Raw genomic sequence first — 26,977 nt, 5'->3', positions numbered from 1 at the left:
CATTCTCAGTGTTTGTGCACTGGAGGTTTCAGGTTTCCACATTAGACTTGTGTAAGTTGCACTTTGAACCACGAATGGTTTCCAAACTAGGTGTGAGACACTAGAGAAACTTTCCCACTTCAGCAGATGAATGTGAAACCAGCCATCTAGCACCAAACATTCTGACAAACAATAAGCAAAACAATACATTAGAGTGGAGGGCTTTAATTCCAGCAGTTTAAAGATGGCTTTGTTATTGGAATCTGTATATACATATATATACACATATCAAGGATGTGGTGAGTGTGGCCTCATAGTGTGTGAAAGTTGTTAATAGTACCAAAGCACACAGCTTACCGCTCCGGTGAGGAGCTCCAGTCCAGAGAAGTTTCTCTCTGCAGGGAGCACTGGAGGGTGCACAGCCTGAGGCAGCACCAGGAACGCACCCGTCACCAGGAACAGGAAGACATTGAAGAAGAGTAGGGTCTTGAGAAAGAGGAAGTATGAGAGGACTCCAGTGCCGAAACGCCCACTCACTCTCTTGAGTGCCACTTGCCACAGCTGGAGGGAGTGCAGGAAGGACAGCCAGCTGTACCAACTGTGTCTGGCAGCCTGGGAGGAGAAAGAGTGGGAGAATGGGGGGGAAATATTGCTGTAATCGTTTGTCTTTATATTGAATTATGTATTATTATTTAAGAAAAGATGATGACTGCCTACAGTATTATATGTAACATGTCAACAGCTTATTAGTTAGGTTAGGTTTAGACACAAAAAATCATCTTGGTTAGAGTATGTTCATGAATTGTCATATATACTAGATCATCTGTTAAACATCTTCAGACAAACAGAAAAAGTTGAAATGTTACAAATACTTTATAAACTATCTGTAGGCAGAAAAAGGGAAACAGGGACACAGAAACGTATCCATGTTCTACTAAAAATGACTCACAATGCAGCAGTGCAACCCCAGGATAAGTGTAAACATGTGTTTGTCGTTTAGCTTTTAAGAGTCTTAAATCTGACTCACACTCTCAGACCCGTATATGCTTGGGCGACAGAGCGATTACACTGCCTTCATGACAACAGCTACAGGAAATACCCACTGACATCCAATCACAGCCTCAGAGAGGAATGTGTTGTGCTGTCTTTTTATGTGTGTTTCTGTGTCCCATATTATAAGATATATATAATAAATATATTATATTAATTGACATTTGTTTAAGAACTCACAGCAAACCTGAAGTATACATTTCATCAACAATGTCTTCAACAGGAACAATCATGAGGTCATTATGTCTAGACAGATGATGTGATGTGACTGGGAACACAAACCAAAAGTGTGTACAAAGGACAAAGGCAAGTACATAATCAAACTACTTGTCAATCAAATGAGCCTCTTTGTTACTATACAGACTGTAAGCATCTACACCTTAATCTGCTTTAGTGCTGGTTGGTAGTGCTTAAGGTTTTTTATAATATTTTGTTAGAAAAGGAAACAATGTTAAAGTTGTCGGCATTTCTTATTTTTAAGTTCCGTTATTGTTTGCAGAATAAAAAACCCTGTATCATTCTGTGGGGCCATGAAAATGGTAATCAAAGTAATCAAAGCCTTCAGTGTATACATGATGACATTCAAATGTTTTCATATTCTATGTACTGACAGAAGAATAAGCCAATATAAACCTCAATACTATGACAACCTGCTTAATAATTAGTTGTGTACTTTTAAGTCAACAAGACAAGAGGTCTTATAGGTGCTCAGAAAAATGGTAATCTGAATATCTACTGGGCTAAACTCCAGCTGCTGATGAAGATCATGTGACACAGCTTCTAAAAGGACCTTGTGGTGAGACTGTTTTGGCTGTTTCCAAAGTTAAGAATGGTCCTTCAGTCTCAGCACTTATACTGTCTGCCTGATTAATAAAGCTAATAAAGCTAGAAATACAAACTGTTACAGTATCTAGATACACCGTCAAAGGTTAAATGACTTCTGGGGAAAAAATAGAAAACAGAAAGACGTTTCTGGTGGTGGAAGTGACTTACAATGATTATGTAATATTTGAGTCTACTGCAACAGGGGAGCTTGCTGCTTGAAAGTGTGCGTTTCTCTTTTTGCAGCGCTAACATCCTGCAGACAGGGAGACAAAGAGAGACGTTCAGACTGATGCAAAGAAAACACAATGTAGGAATGATGAGAGCAAGGACCACATCTACCTGAGTTCACTCTTCTCAGCCACACTGAGAGGCATCGCTCGGAGCATCCGGACTCTGTCACTCACTGACAGGTTCTGCAGGTTGTTCACCAAACGTTCCCTCTTACTCGCTGGAACGCACACAGGGGCAGTGTTGATTACATTATAAACTGGTCAAACACAGATGAGTATTTACTCTAGTGTCTTATCAGTGCATTCTCCTCACCCTCTGTGCCCTCTGCGTCTGTACTGTCGGCCTCCATGCCGTAGCCTCGTATGCTCGGTCTGGCTGAGCGGGAGAAGTCTCGGATGGCGGGTCTGCTCTGCCTGCGTCTCCGAAGCTGCATGGTCCTGTTGTAGTACTGAGAGATGATGGCTCCCCTGCTGCGGCCTGCCAGAGAAAGAGGATCGGACCGTTAAGAGATAGGATCAGCAAGACTTACAACACTGAATACTAAAGCTTCTTTTTGCACCCAAAGATAATGGCTTCAGGATAGGTCACTTATATCTTTTGTTAAGTTTTAAATAACCATCTCATGATTAAATGTATCAGATCTGCATCAGCACCGAAATTGAAATGTCACCATATAAAAGAATCAGTGGAAGAACAAGAGCAACACATTACAGTAAAGCTGTGAGTAAATGACTTTATGTGCCTGAATGCAGAAGGGAACTAAACTAAAAGATAAGCAGTCACCTCCCACTTAAGTTTCCCATGCTAAAAGCCAAATCAGCAGATATATCATGTGGCATAGCTAAACAAATCAGACAACAGCTATCGAGCCATCTTAATCAACAAGCTGAGGCCAGGACAGGAAGATGGCAGACACACTGCTTCCCCATGAAACTCTCAACTGAAACATCTGTTTTTATCTGTTATACCGTAGCTCAACATGTGGAGCACAACAGCACTACAGCCAGGTGTTCAGGTTCCACTAAACCAACCCATGCTAACACAGTAACTTACCTTACTGGTTTAGTATGGTACTACAAAGGCACTTTCAACAAGAGGATCAATAAAGGTGATGTCGTGAAACAGCCTTATTGGCAGTAACTATTTTTACATTTTTATTAGGCTTTGGATGGGTTTGAACGAACCTATGTATGGTTGGTAGTGTAGTATGACCCTAACACATGGAATATAACAAAAAACAATACTGCTGCATAATAATCTTTTGCACCCCTCTGAGTTGTTTACTGGCTGGGAGTGCTGATCAGTTATATCTCCAATTAGCCCTACCTGGTCAAACAGTGGCCAATGAATGACCTCCATGAGAATGACAGCCACTGAATCCAAACAGAGCAGGTCTAGCCCGTACTCCTTATAAAGTTAAAGACATTATTTAGCCAACGATTCCTGACAAGTTGAAAAACCGGTCCCAAACATTCCCTGGCAAGCAGCAGCCTACAGCAGCAGTCTGCTGTGCCATCAAATCTCACTCTATACTGTACTAAACCACTCAATAATAATCTGTCTGTATGTCACCTCTGCATCAGTAGTATCAGAGGCCTTCTGCAGGACTCACCGATGGTGCGACTGGGCATAGAGGACAGGACCTTCATGGTGGCAGAGGACCAACGTTCACCTATGAGGGGGTCTGTCTGTGTTTCATCATCCTCCCATTCCACGTCACTTCGCACCTGCCTACTTCCTCTAAAGTCATGTTCAGGGCTGGACAGGTGGCCTACATCATCTGTGGAATTAAAATAAAATAAGAAATACATGAACAATACTGCTTCTGCTGGGAAAGACATTAATTAAACATTTTTAACCTCAACATCTATAATGTGCTGATTTTGTGGATAGACACAAAACATTTTTAAGTTGACTTTTGTTAGTGATATAGTCATGATGACCAACAAAAACCCAAAACAGATTTTAAGTCAAGTTAAATGAATGCAAAAAGTGTATCACTTATTTTGTAGCTCTTACGACTAAAATGCCATTTAAGCCATCACACAATATGACTATAATCCCTGATACCTAGTCTTATATCACAATATGAATATTAAATTCACATAATACCTAGCTCTTGTACAAATTCAGCCCTCCACATGCAGACACGCATCTATGTTCGAACACAAAGTACCTCGACCCTCCTCATCCAGGTCTCTCTGCAGCTGCTGCAGCTCGAAGGCTTCGGACGGTTCTCCATTCTGACTCTGCTCTGCTATCAGCTGGCTGAACGAGTCGTGAACACCTTCCTCGTCTATTGGACTCCTGACAGAGGGACACGTGGACATTAGGACAGATACAAAGACAGAGGGTGATACAGGCTCAGAAACACAGGTTTGAATCAAAGACACAATCACAGATCCAGTGTGTTCTGAGGACTGACAACGCTAGAGTTAAAGTGCAATGACCTTCTGACTCACGCACCAGTAGTCACATGGGGGGAAACTGCAATCCAACAACCCAGAAAGAGTCTATGATGTCATTTACATTTATTTGTCAATAGTGCAGCCCAGACTGCCTTCTGTGTCACCCTCTTCCGGCTCTATCTACATGTACTTTAAGCCAAAGCAGACTGGACTGACTGTTTTTGTCTTAAAGCCGGACAAGAAAAACAAGAAAATACAGCGAGTCCAGTTCTCTTTGACTTACTACTTTTACACAGACAGCACAGGAGGAGGGCCACATAAGGGCCAATCAGGTCTGTGCTGTTTTCAAAGATTCCCTCACATACAGACCCACTGTATGCAAACACACACGCACATATTCAAACATACTTTCAAACAAACAGACAGAGTCTTTTTCTATGAAGACAATGCAGTGGTCACATGGTTTAAAAACATAAATGAAAGCCCTAGGACAATGTGCATTATGATCTGCCTTCCCGTTTAGTGTCCAACAAGACATCAAAGAGCACAGCTTATCTCCTCCTCTTGGTTCCTTATTTTCAGCCTTCGTGTAGCGAAGTACAGTAGCGCTAAGTAAGCTGACAGTTTGAAACAACAAATGGAGCAGGAAAACTGAGGAAGAAAACAGCAGGAACGAGAGAACTACTAAAACCCTTACTCCAGTCCAGCTTCCACGAGAGGGTGGGTCAGGTCGAAGTTAACATTTCGAGCCATTCTTCGTCTCCTCCGTCTGTCTCGGTCTGTCCAGCCGTCCGTCTCGTTATCGACCAATCACAGAGGGATCACGCCCTCACCTGCTCAGACCTGCGCTCCACTCCCACCATGGTGATTGTTCGTCTACCTGAGAGAGGAGGGGAAAATGAGGGGGAGGCGGGGCAGTGGGAAGTGAGTGAGTTAGACGTCAGGGAGAAATGCCAGCAGACCTACTTGGAATGTCAAAGCTCTTGTCATGTTACTGCTTGTCGGGCGCACACTTCTGCCTGCACAGGAAACCAAACGGGAGGGCTGTCTGTGGCTCTTTCAACCTCTTGTCCCAGTATCACTTTGCATTAATATGCTTTGTGATCTGTATGTAGATAAAAGTTTCAATAGGATCTCATATAATAGAACTACCGAAAGGCTACAGGAAAAAACAACTTCAAATGTTGCCGTTTAAGATATTAGTCATCCATTTTTGCACGCTGCCGTTATTCACTGCCCTTTCCCATCAATGCCAAGTGACCAGGATAGCGTCCTTTTGTCCAGACTCATGAGAGCTCCATTGTGCCGCTGCTTGTGATCAGGGTTGTGGTCAGAGTCATATGGCAAAGTGTCACCAATCAAATGAATATTCATGGGGAAACACAGAATGATGCATTGTCAGTGTGTCGTATGGGAGGTTTTGGAGGTTTTGGAGGAAGCGTGTTAGTTCCTGTGTGTTTGTGTGCATTTTAAAGGCCTTCACTTCAGCCCAAACATCTGTCCTCGGTTATGTGCAACAACTGCATGTAAACTTTCATCCCAGACCCAGAGGGGACACGTCCTGTTGTTTTAACACGTCATCGCAGACGTCATCATATTAAACATTAGTGAAGTGTTTAGGATTTCACAGAAACTGGATCCAGATCTTCATTAGTGACCAGCAAAAGCTCTTCAGCAGATTTATCCAAGCCTGCCGTGTTGAAGCAGAGACTAAAAACTATCAATTCTGCTTAATGCTTGCTCTTTAGACACCATAGTTGGCCATCATCAACATAACATATATCCACATAAACAGATGGATTACTTTAGTTTCACTTTCAGGGTGACTGATTTTGCCATAATATTTATACTGTGGTGGCTCTCTCTTTGATATCTTTGGGTCATTGTGGGCCATGAGGCAAATCAATGAGCAGTACTTTTTATCAGAATTATACATTTTTGTTCAATCTTTACATTAATATGATATATATATATATATATGAGTATTTAAGTGCCTGGATTGGCCAAAACCAGCCAAACCCATTTTTTCACTGCATACAGCTCGAAAGAAGGGAGGGCAATATAGAAAAAAATGTTTTAATGTGGCCTGAAAATGTCACCATAATCAGTTATTTGGAAAGACAACAATGACAACAGTGCATTAAGAAGTGGCAGATCTAATAGAAAGGATGCTGAAAAGAGCTTGAAAGTCCATGCTATTCATTGGATGTCTTTAGGAAACAGCTTTTCTCAGAAGCAGGAAAACAGCCTGAAATATCACCAAGGAGGAATATCTGCTCCAACTGGGCAACATGCTATAAGTTCACTGTTATGTAGGTTGCAAAAAAACCTCTGATCCACTTCCTGTTTACATGCACCCACTTCTGAAACAGTAGTTCCAAATAATGACATGACTCTTGAGACTGTGTGTGAGAACATCTGAAGGTTGGTGGTTTTGTAGCTTACGATAAAAGCATCTTCCACATCACAGATAAGAACAGTTGGCTGTGTCTGTTGAATGTAATGAGTCCTGGGTACATGACAACATACAGGTCACTATGTGATGAGTTCAATCATTGCACAACAGAGACATGGGCCTCTGCTGGGGATGGAGGTGTTTCTGGGTCTCGTCTTGAGTGGAAATGGTGTGAGCTGTGTGCGTACAGCAGGGCGCAGCTCTGAATGTCAGCCAACACAATGACTGAATGACTGAACGGCTGAAAAATGCCCTTCTACCATGGTCAACCTTGCTCCGTCTCTTGAGCTCTTTCTTTTCGGGCCCCGTTACAGCAATCCACTGCACACATCTGCTCCTCTTCCCTCGCTCTCAAACATACTTTTCTCATTAGTTGAGGTTTTCCAGGATCATGTTACAATCCCATTTCATATATGTGTTTAGTTTGAGTTGCGTTTTCTCAATTGTGCAGGGCGTTGTATAGCAAACACAATGGCTTTATGCACCACTGCCGTTGAGGGGGGGGCTGCTCATTCTCTAACATTGTGCGTTTTAGCCCAAAATTTCGAAGCAGTCTTGTGGGACTGTAAAGCCACAGCAGGATATTGTGAGGGTGGGACAAACAGCACAGCCTTGACAGGGGGTCAGAGTTGAGCTGCACTACTGCCAAATAAAATATACTTGGAAAACAAAGTAGGGGTTAACAGAATACAGACTGGTCCAAAGTGAGTTTAAGTTGGGTTACAAGTTAATGAGAGAACACGGTTCCACAAAAAAGGAAATAAGCAGTATCAAACCAGGACAAAAAGTTCACCAGAGCTACAAGAAGTACAGAGGAGCGGTATAATCTAGATACAAGGATCCCTGTCCACAAATAAAAACACCACATCTGTCAGAGGGTGGGCATTTTCCACTGGCAAGAAGCAGAAGGCAGTTATCAGCAGATACGAGGGGTTAGACATAGGGATAAAAGGAAGGGAGGGCAATCTATCCACCCTGACAGTTTCAACAACTGCATGACAATCAGTACCTAGAGAGCTGAGAGAAACCAACAGAGGACGCAGGGAGGCATAAAGTGACAGTAAACATGGCAGCAGAGATACTTGCTAAAACTAGTAACAGTAACAGGATACTGGCAGAGGGGATTAAGGCAGACAAAAGGGAAAAATGTGCATTCACAGGACTGTCTCCACCAGTCAGCCAGGCGCTGTACACACACAGTTACTGTTGTTGCACTCTGGGGCCCATAACACTGCAAGCCTCACCGCCAAAGGACACCAAATTATAGGTTCAGTGTTGGATACTTGACAGGCACTGAAAGCCCCGATGTTAAAACACACAGATGTGGCACACACACACACACACACACACACACTGGAAACATATCCTATCTACCTCCCTAGTTATCGACCTGTGTCCATACAGCTAAAGTTTAAGATGTATGAGAAAGCGAAAAGAGAAAGAGTTCAGGTTTCTACAACAAACCTCCCTGTGGTTGCTCGAAAGACGACAAAAGCTCAGAGACTGTCTGAGATTAATCTGCTGCAGGCTGAACAAGCTCACAACTCACAGCGACACAGGGCAAAGTACCACCGTCTGTTGTCGACCAGCTCACTGACGAGCGGCGGAGAGCTCGTCGACCTGTCAGTCACTTTAATTAAACTGACAACATTTTTCTGTGGAGGTGCCAACGAACCGGAGGCTCTACTAAATCTTGAGGTAGTTAAAATAAAACTCAACCCCAGTTTAAAAGTTGCCCAAAGAGAAGCAACAAGTGTCCACTCACCCGTTCAGCGACTTCACCGACCAGTCAGTCAAAATACACTGACTGCACGCGCTAACGGACAGCGGCGGGACAAGCCATTTTGTCGGAGGGATGTTGCGTTTTTTACTTTTTCAACAGTAAGACCGAGAGCTATCAGCCTTCAGTAAGAAATTTGCAGTTATCGGCTTAAACTTCGTCTTGCTTTCCAATACATCCATGAATTGGCCCGTTTTTCATCAGTATGACACTCTGCTGATGACGGGGTAAATGCGACCCCCGCGGAGTTAGCTCTCTTGGTTCAGTCCTATTCAAGCTCGAAATTCTTCTGCTGGTGTTTGTCTGCTCAAACAATGCAGAGGTACACACACACACACACCCACACACACACACACCCACACACACACACAATGCTAACCTGATATATGGAAGCGGTCAGTGTTATTGTTTTAATCAAATCACATAGAAATGGTTACGTGACCTTTAAATGGTGAGTCTACACTGAAAGTAAAAATTAACTGGAAATAGAGTCAGACATTGAATAACACTGATGTTAAAGATAGATGGTCAAGCCTAAAAAGGTTATACAAACAATATGCTACAACAAGTAACTACTACTGTACACAAAGCTGCAAGTGTTCACTCACCTGTGCATAGCTCACCTGGCCACACCCAGGCTATCTCTAATAACCACTGAGTGAGGTTGTTTGCAGAGGGACCTATTTATTTTACTTCACTGCCAACAAAAAAGGCCACAGCTAAAAGGGTTTTTAAAAAAATTAATAAACCAGTCAATGATTATATGTGTGACATTTTGCTGCTCATAGGTGTTTTTGTTGACACGTCAGTACAAATGTAAATATTATGCACATGCTAGTATGAATTTTGCATACTGGCTCAGTGTCACACTGTCATGTATTACTGGGACACAAGTGCTGTTTCTTCCTATTTTTACCAATAATTCATCTGTTATTCACATGCTTTATGTTTCACCTACAAAGGGACGTTGTTTTCTTAACATTTGAAGTAAAACCTGATGTGCCCATAAGTTACTGGTAATGGCAGTGTAGAAGATAATCTAATCAAACAGTAGAAAGTGAGTTAAAAGTTATCAACATACCTGGTGGATTTTCAACATGTCCAAACAGGGGCACAGGTCTTACTTAATGTATACATGTAACCACTAGCATTAGGTGAAATAGAAACACAAAATGTACTCGCTGTAACTTGCTGCAGTAGGTAACTGTAACTGTAAATGTATTTTTAATTTTTTTATTTGCTGAAGTTTGGCCTATATCCTGACAGTAGTACATGAGACAGATCATCTGTGAAAAATCTGGTTCCTCTGGTTCCTCCGACTGCTCCTAATGGCAAGAATCTGCCGTACATGAGTCAAATGAGGAGCACTAAGAGGAGGCGGGGTAACTCTCGTGTATGTCTGTTAGGAATATATTGACAGTTTCAGCAAATATGACAAAAAATGTAGTTTTATAATAGTTTATTTTAATATAGTTTTATATAGCAGCTTTAAGTACAGTTTTTAGGTACTGGAGTATTTTATGTTTATTCTTGAACTACATTTCTGAGGCAAATATTTACTGCACTACAGAAACTGGTTACTTTAAACATCATCATATTTTTTTAAGCTTAAAAGTATATATAATGCTTTATGATGCATTGATATAGATTAAACCTTAAATCTTAAACCAGCTATAACATAAAATGGCACATAAATAATGATGAATCTGTAATAATAATCCAATAAAAAGTTGTATTTCTGGTACTTTTAGTTCACTTTTCTGCCAATATGTCCGTACTTGTACTTACGTGAAACGTTGAATGCAGGACTTTTACTTGTAGTGGAGTGTTTTTATCTTGAACAAATAGACTACCAGACTAGTTTCCACCACTGCTCGTCCAATATCTGCTTGGTTAGAGAAAGCAGGTATACGAGAAATGGATTAATCTTAACAGCCTCTGTTTCCAAACAACACACACATCTGAGTGTTCATGTCTCTGTGTAAATGAAAATGATCAGTGTGAAGTGTCAGTTAAATTGAAAGTATGCAAAGCAGCACATAACTCTCATGCTCATGTTTCTTTGTAAACTGACTGGAAGCCTCAAATGTCTTTGTGGTGTAGCAAGTGGGTGGAAAAAGCCTTGCTGCTACATCATCTTGTACATTAGATTCAAAAGTTTCCAAATGATGAAACACTACCCAGTGAACATCACGTCTAGTCTACTTATTGTCAAAGTTTCCATGGATTCAGTGAAAAAGACTTAATTTAAAGGGAAATTGAGCTTTTGGCTGTGACATTGCTTCAAACCATTGACTGTATAAATAATATTCAAATTTAATCTGAAATCAAATGTTTCTTTTGAAGCATTGTTCCTGAGTTTATTACAGAAAGTTATCTGAAAGCAGATCAGATTGCACAATAAATTCTTAATGGGAAAAGCTCTTTCTGTGTTACTATCATCTACAGTTAAGTGCCTGAATCCAAACCTCAAATGTACTCATCTGATTATAGCCATCAGTATCTTATGACTTGTTTTACTTCCAGTGAGTATGTGTTGTTATGTTGTGAAATTTTTTGTTATATTTTCAGCCACTGATGCAGTGCCTGTTTCTGCTTCCTGTCATGTGATTTCCTGTATACTGTCAAGTTCTGACAGCCACACAGACTTATGGTGGACAGACTTCACATCTGCTCTTCCAGGTCACAAAGTGAGCCACACCAACAGGACTTAGAGGAACCACACTCACTCCAGGTCAGCCGCTCCGGCGTCAGTGTGGCGTCAAAAGTGAGGTGCAAAGTAGGGTATTTTGATTCAGTTTGCGGAAGTAACTTTTCACAGAAGCTTAAGTTGCTGCATTGGTGGAGATGTTTGCTGACTTTGGTTCTATATGAAGCAAGAAGGTTGGGGTTTGGACATCTGTTATTAAAGAGGAAGTGTACGGAGAGAAAAAATGGAGCCGCATCCTACTGTCAACTTCATGAGACTCCGGTCAGGTAACAGAAAAATAATACAAATGTGGCTGTGCGTTTGCCATTTATGTGTGTGTGTGAGGCAGAGACGACATCTTGCTTGTTCAACACTGTGTCTGTACTTTAATCATCTGTAAATTTGTGTGGGATTATGATGTACCTTTACCTACAGTTTACAGAAACAAAGAGCCATGATTATTAATTATTAATACGTTAATAAATATGTTATTAAGTTTATGTCTAACACAGGCCCACTATCACACTCACATCCAAAACCACATCATATAACTTACTGTAAAATAGATGTTTCTCTACTTTTGGAGTAAACCAGATGATACTCTGCATAACATGCAACCTCCACACAGAAAAGGCCGGTTTGGAATTTAATGCTTTAAAGTAACATGTCAACATGTTAGTGCTGCTCAGGTCTAAATCATACAAATATTTCAGGAAGGGTTCAATTTTAGTATTTTATTTTGGCTCAGACTTCTTTTTAACACATTCATGCAATGCCAAAAAGAATACACTTGCATGATCTATGAATTGTATTGTATACTTTTATTCCAATGTACCCAAATAACACTGGCTTACAAGAAACTACTGACATTGCATACAGAGAAAAACAAAAAGGGAAGAAAGCAAACATATTGTTTTCTATCCAGATCTATAAAAACATATTAGACATAAACAAATCAACAGAAGCTGAAATTATTAGTCCATTAATCCATTAGTCAAATTACTTTTACAAACTACAATTATTTTGGTGTTTTATATGATTATAAACTGAATATCTCTGGATTTTGAACTGTTGAAAATATAACCGTGGGCCCTTTGCATCATTTCCTGTGAGAAAAAACATACACTGTAAAATAACATTCATGTGACATTTTCACCACAGAGGACAGCACCCATTCCTCCCTGTCGTCCGACTCCTGCGAGTACTATCAGACAGAGATATTTGATCAGCTGCCCAGCATACAGGCCAGCCGGTCCGAGCAGAACACACAGGGTAATTGGGAAGCCCACCAGGGTCGCCTGGAGACGGGGGAGAGCCATGGCCACCTGTCCAGAGGACCCAAAGACAAGGCATCTACACAGCCGCTCAGGAACATGGTCATGTGTATTCAGGGGAAGAGAGACGCCAGGTGTGAGAGCCTAATACACACCCCTCAAATCTGCAATATGCTCCTTCTTATTCTTACTTTGACATTCTGGTGGAATTCAGTCACCTACTCTAGCACAATATGTAGCACCCTGTAATTCAGTATGCATTTGATTTTCCTCCTAAATTGACTATCATATTTTATTTTTTACCAGTATTCCACTTTAATACCAACTTTTCTTGGGGTGCAAACCCATAAAATCAAGTTTTGTTTACTTGTCTTGTCTTATTTGTCTGTGTGAGTGGTGGCCAGTTCAACCGAAGAGTGAGGTTCCCCCCTTAGATTGTGGTATTTGAGTACTTTTTAGGGGCCTGAAGATTTATTAGTCAGCAATTCACACGCATAAAGGAAAGAAATGCAAAAAATATATGTTTTTGTGTGGCAGTAATATATTCCTTCAGCTTTCCTATTTTTTTTAATAATCTTGTGACCCCTCAAATTTACCATAATCCTGTTGGGTCGGGGGTCCACACTTCCCGGCTGTGAGGCACTGCCTGAGAAAACCCTTAGAATATAGCTTTGCTGATACAGATACATAAAACATCTGCTGCTGCTCAGTCTTTGTTTCTTTCAGGAGAATATTTTTTGTCTGTTTCAATCATTTCAACTTTGCAAAAGCCGGCCTGTATTCTAAGCACATGCTCTACCAGATGAGCTTCCGTGGGCCAGACAGATTTTATTTTTTAGAAAAAGGTCAAAATCTACACAGCACTGGACAACTGGATCCTAAAATCCCCATAATGCAACATCTCTATTCACAGATGTTGAACACCCACGCCTTTCTCACCACCACTGCTCTCACAGACTGAGTGGTACTCCCCACGACTGGTACATCAGTCTTACTGTGTAAAATCAGTAGAGCACCCTTTCACATCCTCTCTGTTCAAATTTTAGTTTAGGAAAAGTTTGTTTGCCTAAGTAGGAGATTAAAAATGTGCTGCCTCACTTTTATGTTGTGTTTCCTGATCAAATGTTGTTAATAGTATTTTCATGCTTGGAGTCAGAGTTCAAACATGTTATGGAAGAGTTATTTTTATTAAATATCATATTTACGCTGCTCATTAGGGACAGGAGGAAGATGCAAATCAGCAATATTGGTTTTTGGGAGTCCTGGAGGCGGAGCCAGAGCATCAACAGGAAGAGGGTTTGGGCACAGATGGGAGGAGCTCTATTAGGCCTGTTGCCATGGCAGCGCACTCTCCACGCCATCGAAGGTACATTATATGGATTATTGATTTCCAGTGTGTTGTGTTGCCATGACTAGATGATTTGACCCAAACACATGTTGTTACACAATGAAAATCTCAACCCTCACTGATCTGTTCCAGGCCGGTTTGGAGTTGGCGTGAAGGCTTACTTTGTTTTCCTCAGATATCTGATTTACTTAAACCTGCTCCACTGTGCTCTCATTGGCGGTTTCATTCTGGGGCCCACAGCTTTTTATGGCAGGGGCAATAGCAGTGGTGAGTCAGCTGTAATGAGAGACGACAGTAAATGAACCACCACTCAAAGTAGACTCCTGTACAAACACTGTTGTGTTGTTCTGTGATTTTACAGTAAGTTTGAAGTTTGGAGGCAATGACTCCGTTTTGGATTTCTTCCTGGGATCGGTAAGGGTTTGTTTGTTTGTGTGTGTTTGTTTGTTGTGTTTGTGTGTTCTAGTGTGTACTGTATGTTTTCTATGTATTTGTTCTTAATGTCTCTTCTCCTTTCTGCAGGGCTACCTGGATCGTTCTCCAGCCTTCTTTGGTTTCTATACACCTGGTTCCCTAAATTTATCGTGCTTGAATACACCTTTGCTGTACCTGGCTGGAATCCTCACCATCATCTTCCTCAGTCTCATCATGGTGGTCCGCAGGTCAGTTAGGATACAAGTGCAGAAGAACATAAAGTTTCAATAGCCATTTTCCCTTGTATTAAATCTGCTCATCTGTAATTGTCTTTGATAGAACAATAGTTGGCTACAAGCACACCTGGATGCTCGGGAAGCGCTACAGTATGAATGTGAGCTATAAGATCTTTTGTGGTTGGGACTTTACCATCCAGAACCCTGCTTCTGCTACTCTCAAGCGCAGCTTCATCAGAAACGACCTCAAGGTGAATGGACACACACATAGTACCAGCATGCATCACCTAAGGTCAAAGCCTATAATTCACATCCTAATGCCCTGTAAGGAAACATCTGCAATGGTTATGTTTCTCCACTCATCTAGTCAGTGTGTTTCATTAATCTGTCACCTGTGTGTTAATTCTTATATTTAGAATCAAACCTGAAATTCTGCAGTTCTGCAGCTTTATTTACATCTGATAATAAATGGTATCCATCTGCCATCTTGGATGGTTGAAACTTTTTCCAAAACATATGTATGCACATACACATACTGCATGCCCGCCTATACAGACACGACACGGTAAATGTCGCAAAGAGGCAGATGAGGAAATTTAGTTCCAAGAGAGCCTGTTTTCAGTTATAAATCAATGGTTGAAAGTTGTTTTGTGTTTCTCACCCTTTTGTAAAACCAGCTCAAAAGTGAAATATAAATGTAAAACTCACTGTAAAGAGATATTAATGTACTATTTTCTCTCGGCTCCTGCCTTTACAGATAAGTTTAGACACCTCCCCAACGTATGTCCTAATACTTTTAAGCATTTTATGATTGTCTGAAAATGCCTGACTAAAGGAAAGTTTGATTCTTGTCTATGTTTGTGTGTATACTGCTATTCTAATGTTTGACACAGCAGAAAGATTCTCCTGTATTTCTTTCCTATTTGCCCTCAGCTGTTCCTGGAGGAGCAGAGTTTCTCCCTGCGCAAGGCTCAGAGGACACTTGGACAGAAGGCGCGTCTCTACCTGCTCAGGTTTGTCCTCAACCTGCTCGTTCTGTCTTTGCTGGGTGGAGCCTTCCAACTTATCTACTTTGCCACGACAAACTCACAGCCTGAGGTAATGTATGAGACTTTGATGCTGAACATCTGCTTTTGTTACATCTCTCCTGGATTTGGTGAATAGATTTCATATGTGACACCCTGGACTGTGTTTCTTAGAGTGGGCACCACTGGTTGGTCAGTCTGGTCCTCCAGTACCTCCCTCCCATCACCATCACTTTTGTCAACCTGGTGCTCCCTCACATCTTCCGCAAGATTTCATCTTTTGAAGATTACTCTTTCACAATGCAGGTCAATGTCACGCTTGTGAGGTAAGGGGAAATAAACACAGGATAACATATTGTACCTGCGTACACATGCATGGATTCACTCATTCAGAGTCTTTTCTTCAGGAGCATCTTCTTGAAGCTGGCCTCACTGGGGATCTACTTAGTCTTCGTCATTAAGACAACAGAACCTCAGCAAGTGAGTTGAGAGAGAAGGTTATGACTCAAAGTCCCACAGACTGAGCTTTAATCAAGTGCCAAGTAATGTTGGAGAGTGTTTTTTTTAACCCCGCTTATCATTCGTGTGCCTCTTATCCTTTTCAGTGCAGGGAGAACAAGTTTGGTAGAGAGATGTACAAGCTGTGCATCTTCAACTTTCTCGCCACTTTCTGCAACGCCTTTTTCTTGAGCTACCCAAGGAAGTGGGTTTGCTTTAAAACATTTTCTTTCTCTATTAGTCATTGTGGTGTTAACTGAAAACTGTCATCATAATCTACAGAAAGACGGAACCTCAGTTGTACAATACAAGGTTATACTACTTCCTGTGCAAACTATTTTTCCTCTGTCTTACAGGTTAGTGCAGGAGAAATACCCCTCATCCTTGCTGGCCCGGTTGTCAGGGAAACAGCACTTTCTGATCCCATTCCACGTCTTGGATCTGGTGTACAGTCAGACAGTGTCCTGGGTGGGAGTCTTCTACTGCCCTCTGCTGCCTCTGATAGGAACTGTCACACTGATGGCCATGTTCTACATCAAAAAGGTTCCTGACACATAATATGAATAAACTCAAGTGTAGTAATACCACTTACTTTAAATTATATTAACATATACATTTTTACATTTTGGAGAAATATGCTCATTTGCTTTTTGGCAAAAACTTAGAAGAGAAAAATGGTACCACTCACATGTCTCTACAGTAAATATAAAGCTACAGCAGCAGCCAGTTAGCTTAGTGTAAAAAGTGGGAACGGGAGAATAGTATATAATAATACGTCATATACTAATAATATAGTATCATATAATACTCATATATATATAGTATATGTCACCTCTGCAAGTACAAAAGTCTGCCACACCAAAACTTTGTTTTGTATGGATTAAGCAAACAAGAAATAATGTGTTAATTAGTGAATTCTAGAGTTGCTAGTAAGTGGATTTTATTATCTTTGGACAGAGCCATTTCCCCCCGTTTACAGTCTTTACGCTATGCTGTCGCACTGACACTTGAGTGGTACCCACCTTCTCTTGTAATGGAGGGAAAGCAATTAAGCAAGTTTCCAAAATATCTAACTAAACAATCTACGCTGATTTATTCACATTCTTCACAAATTAACTTTTATCTCTCTTCATGTCTGTCTTGAAATGTTTTGCAAGTTAAATAGCATCAAAATATATTTTTTCTGTTTCTCTTTGCGACCCTGTTTGACCTTGTCTCTCTCTCTCTCTCTCTTTCTGTCTGTCTGTCTGTCTGTCTGTCTTCAGTTCACGGTCCTGCGGTGCTGTGTTGCAGAGCAGAGGATGTTTCGAGCCTCCAGCTCCTCCGTTTTATTCCACTTCATGTTGCTGCTGGGTCTCCTCATGGCTGCAGTCACAATGGGCATTAACTTGTACCAGCAAGATGTCCCAAATAACATGTACTCTTTTTACTGTTTTAACATTTACTGTCATTTTGTACTTACTTACAGAGAACATACTTGTGTAACAGTGTTATTTGTTTCTTTAGTTGTTAAATTATTAAAGTAAATATATTTGCCCTTTTAGCACCAGAAAGAAATATCCATTTCTATTTTTAATATTTTCTCTCTTGCTGCTCATTTCACCCATTTGTTCCTCCTGGTTCTCTAGGTCCTCCTGTGGTCCATTTGGAAATGGAAAAACTGTGTTTAATGTGACAGGATTGTGTGTGGACAGTCTCCCGAGCTCGGCACAGACCACTCTCCGCTACCTGGCCTCTGAGGCCTTCGCCCTGCCACTCATACTAGCTGAGGTGTAAGTATGCAGAAAGACAAGAGAGTCTATGCAAACACTGGCTCTGTATTTCCAGTGCGATGAGTTTTTCCAGGTTGCAGGAAAACAAATATAATGTACTTTAAGACTACAGCTGCATACATACATGTACAAGTAATGATCATAACATGACATGCAGTACTTTCATCTGATCTGCTGGTCTTTGAATGTGACATGAAATACATTCTGTTTCTTCAGAATAATCTTAACCTCATATGTGTCACGGGGACGAGCCAATCACAAGGCAATTGAGAGACTGAAAGACATGCTGGTTATGGTAGGTCACATGTCATCAAACAAGTTACATACTTAGACATTTGTTACAGAAAGAAGATAAGGAAATATTTGAGTTACACCCAGTTGATTTGGTTGTTGGAAGTGAATCATTCTCACTGAGATATGTTATAGTGTGATATGCTTTTCTACTTTATCTGTGTGCATGTTGTGTCAACACATTTGTATGTGTTTCCCTCACAGAGCAGCTCAGATAAGCGTTTCCTGGTGAAACAACATGCCACGATGCTAAGACGGAAAAAAACGCTCACAGACAGAGTCCGTTCTGCACCCAGCGAAACGACGCAAACCTCAAACCCCCCTCCACACATACAAAGTGATGAAAGTCACCCATCTGTCAGACCTGTCCATTCACAGACTTCAACCTAAAGATAAAGACTGGCTTTGGCCGAGCACAGCTGGGTGGAGGCCTGGGGGGAGGTTAAAAAAAAGAAAATACTGATAAACTCTCACTTTTCCAGTTACATGATGTACAAAGATGAGCAATAGTTTTGACATTTTTCCCTCAACGGTCTTAATTTTACCTTCATATGACGCATTTTCTTAATCTTAGTCTTATTATTATTTTGATAATATTTTATATTGATATTTTGAGGATGTTGTGAATTTGTTAACCTTAGCTTATAGCCAGTGTTTACTTACTTTCTCAGTAAATTAATTATTTATGCATATGAATATCATTGTATTACTCTTTCTAGGAGGGTCTTTGTATTTAGTTGTCTTCCAAAATGTCACTTTACTTGTATTCAGTTACTGTGAATGTTTTCCATGCATCCTGCTTATTAAACTTTTGTGGTTTGTGCATTTTTCAAAGCTTTATTTGTGTTCATCATCGCGGATCTTTAAAATTAAACTAAACATGATGTCTAATATGTTATCTACTTGCAACACATGTGTGACAGCCCTAGTATTTACGCACACACAAGCACACACACTGAACCGGGCTAGAAACACCATGTCAAAGATAAATAGAGAGCACAGCTATGAGGAATCTACAGACTCTAAGTCCATTGCCAATTTTGGGTGAGTTAGTTGAATTTGATTTAAAGTGGCGACATAAATAAATAATTTAATTGACTAATATTGTTACTGAAATGTGTTGTTCATTTTCTTTCAGCTCTGGCAAGTTTGTTCATCAAGATAAGTAAGTTTCATTAAGTGGTGCTTAAGATATGGAGCTTAGTTTGCTGAGAGATCTTTTGTTTGTCCTCGCTGGTTCACAACTGTTCAGATATTTCCTGCGTTATATGGTAGGAGGGGAAGACTACTGTTAATTCAGGAGCTTGTGTGCTTTGATCTCATAACATTTATTCAAGTGAAATAAAATAATGTGTCTGCATCTGCTCATACTTTAAAACTTAAAACTAAAACTTAAACTTAAAACTTGGAAAAAAAGGCACGTTTTAGGATTCCTGAATCTCCCAGTGTTTCTTTCTTCAGGTGGATCGCTCTCTCTTCGCCCTGTGCTGACTGGTCCTGACATGGCCTACCTCAGTTCGAGGGTGGTTTTCCGGTGTATTGCACCGAACTCGACTCCGCCAGTCACTTACGAGCTGATGGGGGACAGTGGTGACCTCATCGTCACAGACACTGATTACCAAGGGGACCAATCTGTACCCTTTTACCTGAGGGTCACTGCAACATCAGAGGGGTCGTACCACTGCAAGGCGACAGCAGGAGGAAGCACAGGAGTCAGCAACAGCATCAAGCTGAGTGTAGTCAGTGAGTCAAAGACACAAACAGACATAGAATACATTCTTCTGGTTAGATCTTTAACATCCTGGTTACTTTACTGGAGAAAATGATTCACTAACTTCACCACTATACCATCCATTCTTCCCTAACTTCTAGTTCCAGCATTAAACACCAGAGTGACTTCTGAACCCTTCCCCCCAGTCGCATACGAGGGGTCACGCATTGTACTGAGCTGCAACGTCACAAGGGGCTCCCACCTTTCCTACACCTGGTTTTTCAACAGGAAGGAAATAACATCCCCAACCTCTCCCTTCTTCCACCTCACTGGGAACAAAGTTGTGATGGAGGAGGTGACTCCAGAGCATGCTGGGTACTATTCTTGCATGGCCTGGTCCAGTGTGCAGGACATCAGGAGGTTTTCCAGCAGCGCAGAGGTCCAGGTGATGGTCAAAGGTATGTGTCAACAAAAAAATTTAACTAAGTATATTGAAGATCTACCAGATTGTGGAGGTACTGAATAACTCATGATTGTTTTTAACCATGCTAGCAGTGATGGCAAGTTTGTTTTTTCCACCATTTTGGTTTATACTAACAACTGATGGGTTGGCATGAAATGTTGTACAGACATTCACAAGGAGGATTATTCCTATTGACTTGGGCAACCCTCTGACTTTAAGCATCACCATTAGGTTGACTTTTTGGGTTTTTTTTGGCTCAACAACTATTAGTTGCCACCAAATTCACCAAAGTCTACGTAGAAGAAATTAAAGGGTTTCATCAGGCAACAACAAATGGCTGATTTCTTTTACTGAATGTACCCAGTTGACCCTTTAGACCCAAGATTGATGGAACAAACCTTTTTGAAATACACCATATAGTCCCATACAGTCCCATTAGGCACTGATGTTAGGCAATAATGTCTGCGTCTTAGTCTGCATTTCAGTTTATCCCAAAAGTGTTAGAGGGGTTGAGGTCAGGGATCTGGGTAGACCACACACCACACACCAAACAGGGAAAACCATTTCTTTATGGACCTGCTTTGTGCTCGGGGGTTATTGTCATGTTGAAACAGGAAAAGGCCAGTGTTGTTGCAAGATGGAAAGGTTACAGCCCACAATAGTCCAAAACACCATTGTGGGCTGTAACCTTAAACTGACTAAAAAAGCACACAATCAATGTTCATATACTTTCGGCCATACAGTCCTGATTAAAGTCTCATCCCCATCCCCGTCTTCTCCCTTCTTTGTTCCTCCACCAGCCTACGTTTCAAAACCAAGGGTCTCTTACTCCATCTCCAAAGAGGGAGCCAGTTACCGTGGCAACGTAACCTGCTGGTCAACAAGAGGGAGTCCTCCTGTCAACATCTCTCTTTTACTAGATGACAAGGAAGTGAGATCTGTTACAGCAACTGAATCCATCGCTGCCTGGTTCCCTGTTGACATTGTACCGGGGCTGGACATGGGCGTGGCTCGATGTAAGATCAATACTGAAGTGCAGGAGTTGATCAGTGAGCCTGTGACTCTGGAAGTGGGTATGAGCTACACAGACATGGGAAGGAATTGTGTCTTTCTGTGATTGTGATGTCTCTCTTTGATAATCTATCTCTCATTCTCTCTCCGTTGTTCATCCAGTCCCAGTCAGAGGAGAGGTGAAAGTGGAGGTTGAATATCTCTTCAGAGCTGACTCCAGACTGGTTGCAGCCAGGTTGAACTGTCGGATCAGCAGAGGAACTTTCCCTTTTGTCTCCTGGTTCTTGAACGACTCTGTCCTTGAGGACTCCCGTATTCAGCCTCTCCTGTCTCACTACACCCTAGCTGACCATAGACGAACCCTCTTCCTGGCCACACTCGGCCCAGAGGAGTTTGGGTATTACCGCTGCAGGGTCAGGGACAGCTATGATGACTCTGGGCCCTGGGTGGAGAGCGCTGCTGAGCTGGTCCGAGTCCCAGGTGAAAAGATCATGACAGGGTGTCGTAATCTTAAAGTAATGGTCTCACACTTTGGGAAATATGCTTTTTGATATGATGAGGAGGAAAACAGCTGGACTGGCTCTGTCTAAAACAAAATCTGCTTACTAAAGCAACATTATGCAACTATTTCAGCCTTAAAATGACAGCTTCAAAATAATTTTTATGCTAAACTGACTTTAATAGGGTGAACGATACCTTTATTATTCCCACTTGGTGGCCTGAACACCTGTTCTTTCACTATGTAACTTTGGTTGAACGGGTACAATCTCCCCAAGGTGTGCATAACGCTTTATGGCACTAATTCACACGACACTATCACTCATTTGGTGAAACTGGATCATGTTTTATGGAGAAAATGTTTTTCTGGTTTTCTTTTGAATGTCCTTTCGCTACTCTGCCCTTCTTCCAGCGAGTGGTGCTGGAATGGGCACCAGAACTGGAGCTGGGCAAGCGAGCAACATAACTGGAAGGCTGATCTTGTTACCTTTGGACAGAGCTAGACTAACTGTTTTAAATTGTTATGCTAAGCTAAGCTAGCGGGCTGCTGGCTCCAGCTACATATTTACTTTCTTTAGTTATAAGAGTGGTTTCAAACGTCTTCTGTTAAAACATTTAACTATTCTTTTAACATACTTAAATTTAATCCAAAGTCATCTTAACGTTTCACGTGTGCCTTTTCATAAATTTCTTCTCTGTGTGGTGCTCTTTACCACATCACACTTTTTACTCTTGATCAGACAGGATCCTTAACTTCATGCCCCGAGCAACATCTTCCACTGAAACACCACCAAGTAAACAGCACGTATTGTATATATTTAAATGCCTTACATGCTGCCTCTACAGTATGTAATACTTCACTGGCCTTGTCCCTTCTCTTCCACAGAGGTTTTCATTGCCACCATAGAGGTCATTACCATAGCGTTCTGCTGCTTCCTTTTTCTGATGCTTGCAGTGGGTGTAGGCTGTGTGTACAAGATGTTTGACCACAAGCAAGGTGTGTGTGTGTTACTATGTGTATGAGGAGAAATTAAATTCAGAAATCTGCAACTGAATTTATATTAAATGCCCTTCACCTCTCGTGTCTTTCACAGCTCGCGCCCACATTACTACAACAAAGTATGTATGGACCTCAGAAAGTTACATTGTTCAGTAACGCAGATCAACCTGTTCAACTATATTTGTGCTTTCCATTCCCAGTTCCGATGCGCGTCCTATGTCTGCACCCACGTCCCAGTCAGGAGCCAAACAGGCCGATGCTTCCTCAGTAGACTGTGATGATCTGTATCAGGTATACAGGCCTGCAGAACACATAACAACACTGCACATAAACACTACCCTTAGTTACTAGTTATAGAGTAAATAGTAAGTTCCTTGAAAGAACTGCTCCATTTAAACCAAAATAAATATTAATTTATTATGAATTGATTACTGGAAACTTTATTTTTCATATATATGTAATTGTATTCTTGCCTGTAGAAGAAAAGTCCTATTTTTGCATTTTCACTATATAAAATAATAAATAAATTTTGGCTTGTTGTGGAGCAAAAATTGTCAGGTATAAAGAAGACAACATCATGACTGTTTTCTCTCTCTGTTTCAGACTGCAGAGATCACAGTATGACACAGGAAGAACCTGCCCTCATCATGTCATGTCATATTCCATTTTAAACCTAGTTTTTGTTGATCTGCGAGGATGGGAATTAAGGCTGCCAAGTCGCTTATAAGAAATTGGTGGAACATTCAATTAAAACATATTATATTTTAGCCAAACTAATATATACTGTCATGTTTTTTTGCAAATAAAAATCCTGATTTTAAATTATGTTTTGTTGTTTTTTCAAATAAACCAATGAAATAATTATGGTTGATTCAATGTGACTGACTTTATGTTGTTTTGATATTCACATTTCTCCAAATATAACACCCTGACAGTTGTGGCACGAGTGAAATAATTCATGTTGTGATATTACCAAGAGGGGCGGGTACGACAGGGAGGTGTAGAGTAACATTATCAGCTATTTGCACATGTTTTTAAGTGCGTGTGGGTGTTTTCACCCGCAGTGCTTCAAGCCCACAATTCACAACTGTCAAAACTCCTAACGCATAACACAGCATAGTGTAATTATATACAAAGTATACAATTGTATTAAAGGGAACAAGATTTCTTGAAGAATGTTTGCTTTCCTCTTTGTGGTCATACTGGGTAAGCTAATCAACACAAATCGTGCAGCAGTGCACGTTGTATTTCCCAATTTAAAACTCTTGGAAACTATTGATTTCTTTTTCCTCTGCAGGGCTGTGCTACTTTAGCCAGGACAGCAGTAAGTCGGTTGTATTGTTTAAGTGTGTGTACAAATTAATAATCTTTGTAACTCATGATTCTTTGTGTTGAGTGTTTGTGTTTGTGCAGTTTTGTTGTATTTCATTTGTTGTTAGGTCAGTTATTTCTGGATCATCCACGACTGTCTGGCCCTTCAGAGGCTTTGGTGAAAAGTGTTGTTGAATTTAATTGTGAACTGGAGAGTTACCCACAGAATGAATCTATCCTGTTACAGCTATTCAAGTGAGTATTAGTTCACATTAAATCTAACCGCTGCATTAAGATGTAACAGTAATGATAGAAAAGCACTCTAATTATAAACTTTTTCTAGGGAGGGTAACCGTGACAAGTTGTTGGGCGAATACACCTCCCTGGATGAGGAGGTTGCATCCTTTCCCATAGTAATCAAACCTTACCACGAGGGCAACCTGGAGTGTGAGGCCAAAGCGCAGAACAACTCCAACATAGAGCCCACTGTCAGCAACATACACTACCTGAGGGTTGTTGGTGAGTCTCTTTATTACCAGGAATATATCATATGATATATCATACTGTATGTACGTGGCTTTCCTGTAACAGTAACAGATAATTATGGGGATATAAGTATGATTGTAAAAGCTCAAACACAATGAGAAACACATTTCTCAAAGGGTATGTTATTGTGAAGTGTAAGGTGTGCATCTTAAGTGAAATTAACAAATCTCTCTTGAAAAACAGATTTCAATACCTATAAGATCTGGTCAAATAAAGGAAGGAGCAGATGAAAGGTTTTTCCAAAATATTTCACTGGGATTGTAGAAATTTAACACCAGGAATTCAGAATATTTTAGCCTTTTTAGTACAAATGACAAAGCATAGCCTACGGAGCCAGAAGGACTGCAAAGAATACTCTGATAAGACGATAATATGCCAGCCGGCTGTTTGCTAAATGTCTGTAAGGACTGAGGAATACAACAGACCATAAAAATGTCAAGAACTAACAAGAAGATTTCACTCTGTAATTCAGAACCAGTGAAAGATGCACGGATTGTCGTCCGTTCAGAAGAAGTGGAGTTCTTTGAGGGGGAGATGCTGGAGCTGCAATGTACACTCGCCGCTGGAAATCATGTCTCCTACAAGTGGCTGCTGAATGGTCAGCTTGTCTCTCAGTCTTCTTCCCACAATGACCAATTCTTGATCAACAGGTCAGTGGAATGAATCCCATTGAGATTGTATTTCGACACCTGCCACCACATTACTACATTGAATCGACTGAATAAGTGTTAATATCTCTGCAGCTCTTTTCATCCAGCGGGAGTTTTTGTTGGTGTCAGAAACATAAAGACTGGAAACGAGGAAATATACAGCTACTAGTACCCGTAAATCTCAACATAAATCTAACTCTAACAAGAAATTGATTATTTGTGTCCCCTCAGAACTACTTCTAAAGACAACGGCTCCTATATGTGTGTCGCCACCAACAACTTTAACCAAACAGATTTCTTCACCGCCAACAGCACTGAAGTTGTGATCACAGTCAAAGGTTAGCTGTCCTCTGTTATGAGTAGACTCTCAGGTTCAAATTTAATAGCTATGGTTTCTTTGAACAAAATAAAATTCTCTTTCATCATATTCCCTCAGAGAGAGTGTCAAACGTTGACATCTCCTTCACCGTGTTAAAGAAGGATGAACAAAACTATTACGCCATGGTCACCTGCCAGTCAACAAAAGGGACTCCGCCTATTACCTTCTCACTTTACAACAGGACAGAATTGGTCGCCAGTATGACGTCTGAAGACAGAGACACCATATTTGAGGTTCCACTGCTCCTGGGCCAGCACTTGGGATGCCTCCAGTGCCAGGCGAACAATACAGACCAGATCGAATACAGTCAGCGGATTCCTCTTGAAGTTGGTATGTACACTGCTCCAACCTGCAGACATATCACTGGTACACACTAGTTTTTAAATATTTGTCCATGGTGTTTCTTTTTGATCTGTAATGTCTCCAACAGTCCCGGTTGGAGGGGCTGTGATGATGAACTACGACTATGACGTTGGAGAAAACTACGCTGTGATCGGCCTGAGGTTCTACTGCAAGGCAGCAAAGGGATCTCTTCCAGTGTACCAGTGGTTCCTCAACAAAACCCTTCTAGATGACCAAGGAAGCTTCTACCGTGTCGTCAACCAGCCTCCAGAGCAGTCCATACTGCTGCTGTCTGTAGGGAGGAGCAGTGCTGGGACGTACCACTGTGAAGTGTCAGACAGCTTTGACAGCACCAACACCATTAGCAGCAAGAGGCGGTATCTGGATAAAGAAGGTACAGTTGATCCACTCCTGTTGATTCCAGTAAAACATCCTTGTGACAGCTGGTTTCATCTCCTCTTCGTTTCCTGCTCCTCCAGTGCTGAATCGTTTGCCTGTCTGGGTGGTGGCTGTTGTCTTTGGATGTTTCACAGTCCTGGTTCTCTTGGTCTCCGTTTGTTGTTGGATTGGAGTTGCATTTAGTAAGTTCACAATAGAACTTTTTCACAGCAGCCATTTTAAAATGAATTAGTAGGGTGAACACAGGCGTTACACACTAACTACGGTTCAGTTCCATTCGGGTCAAACAGAGTCAGGGTGCGGCTGTTGTGCATGTCGGCTTACTGGAAAGGCTCTGATACACTAAATGGAACTGAACTTTAATTAGTGTCATTGCTAACACCTGTGTTTAC

The 26,977-nt window shown here is 41.1% G+C and overlaps 3 protein-coding genes across 4 annotated transcripts in view; 2 read left to right on the top strand and 1 right to left on the bottom strand.

Annotated features, from left to right (window-relative positions):
* Positions 1-8,785, bottom strand: part of tmc6b (transmembrane channel-like 6b) — a 13,666-nt gene extending 4,881 nt beyond the window's left edge. For both annotated transcript variants that reach the window (XM_035660713.1, XM_035660714.1), the window contains exons 1-8: positions 8,714-8,785; positions 5,191-5,373; positions 4,262-4,392; positions 3,698-3,865; positions 2,398-2,562; positions 2,194-2,302; positions 2,023-2,107; positions 337-591 (exon numbers count right to left, since the gene is read on the bottom strand). In XM_035660713.1, the coding sequence (XP_035516606.1) occupies positions 337-591; positions 2,023-2,107; positions 2,194-2,302; positions 2,398-2,562; positions 3,698-3,865; positions 4,262-4,392; positions 5,191-5,246 (969 nt within the window). In that variant the 5' untranslated portion in view covers positions 5,247-5,373; positions 8,714-8,785. The remainder of the gene's footprint in view (positions 1-336; positions 592-2,022; positions 2,108-2,193; positions 2,303-2,397; positions 2,563-3,697; positions 3,866-4,261; positions 4,393-5,190; positions 5,374-8,713) is intronic.
* Positions 8,786-11,371: 2,586 nt separating this feature from the next.
* Positions 11,372-19,125, top strand: tmc8 (transmembrane channel-like 8). Its single transcript, XM_035660245.1, has 16 exons — positions 11,372-11,704; positions 12,579-12,825; positions 13,909-14,057; positions 14,172-14,306; positions 14,401-14,453; positions 14,562-14,701; positions 14,793-14,940; positions 15,623-15,787; positions 15,889-16,040; positions 16,122-16,194; positions 16,320-16,417; positions 16,569-16,755; positions 17,478-17,629; positions 17,841-17,984; positions 18,201-18,279; positions 18,480-19,125. The coding sequence occupies exons 1-16, from the start codon at positions 11,662-11,664 to the stop codon at positions 18,663-18,665; spliced, it is 2,151 nt and encodes a 716-aa protein (XP_035516138.1). The 5' UTR covers positions 11,372-11,661; the 3' UTR covers positions 18,666-19,125.
* A 68-nt stretch (positions 19,126-19,193) lies between these two features.
* LOC118326552 overlaps positions 19,194-26,977 on the top strand; it is a 9,457-nt gene continuing 1,673 nt past the window's right edge. The window contains exons 1-19 of the mRNA XM_035659566.1: positions 19,194-19,319; positions 19,414-19,440; positions 19,737-20,018; positions 20,148-20,444; positions 21,250-21,522; positions 21,623-21,940; positions 22,699-22,752; positions 22,845-22,955; positions 23,053-23,077; positions 23,159-23,249; positions 24,023-24,047; positions 24,256-24,282; positions 24,398-24,524; positions 24,613-24,788; positions 25,288-25,465; positions 25,697-25,803; positions 25,902-26,174; positions 26,275-26,580; positions 26,666-26,767. Of these exons, the coding sequence (XP_035515459.1) occupies positions 19,280-19,319; positions 19,414-19,440; positions 19,737-20,018; positions 20,148-20,444; positions 21,250-21,522; positions 21,623-21,940; positions 22,699-22,752; positions 22,845-22,955; positions 23,053-23,077; positions 23,159-23,249; positions 24,023-24,047; positions 24,256-24,282; positions 24,398-24,524; positions 24,613-24,788; positions 25,288-25,465; positions 25,697-25,803; positions 25,902-26,174; positions 26,275-26,580; positions 26,666-26,767 (2,839 nt within the window). The 5' untranslated portion in view covers positions 19,194-19,279. The remainder of the gene's footprint in view (positions 19,320-19,413; positions 19,441-19,736; positions 20,019-20,147; positions 20,445-21,249; positions 21,523-21,622; positions 21,941-22,698; positions 22,753-22,844; positions 22,956-23,052; positions 23,078-23,158; positions 23,250-24,022; positions 24,048-24,255; positions 24,283-24,397; positions 24,525-24,612; positions 24,789-25,287; positions 25,466-25,696; positions 25,804-25,901; positions 26,175-26,274; positions 26,581-26,665; positions 26,768-26,977) is intronic.

This window comes from Morone saxatilis, unplaced genomic scaffold (genome assembly GCF_004916995.1).
Source record: "Morone saxatilis isolate NCDOM2014 unplaced genomic scaffold, NCSU_SB_2.0 Contig17, whole genome shotgun sequence".
Classification (NCBI taxonomy): Eukaryota; Metazoa; Chordata; class Actinopteri; family Moronidae; genus Morone; species Morone saxatilis.
This window is presented reverse-complemented; position numbering and strand designations above follow the sequence as displayed.

What these genes read in the sequence shown, in the direction of transcription:
- tmc8 (XM_035660245.1), top strand. Translation starts at nt 11,662, where the DNA reads ATGGAGCCGCATCCTACTGTCAACTTCATGAGACTCCGGTCAG. An exon ending in TCATCAGAAACGACCTCAAG is followed by an intron (nt 14,941 to 15,622) that starts GTGAATGGACAC and finishes ATTTGCCCTCAG; the next exon opens with CTGTTCCTGGAGGAGCAGAG. An exon ending in TGAAAGACATGCTGGTTATG is followed by an intron (nt 18,280 to 18,479) that starts GTAGGTCACATG and finishes TTTCCCTCACAG; the next exon opens with AGCAGCTCAGATAAGCGTTT.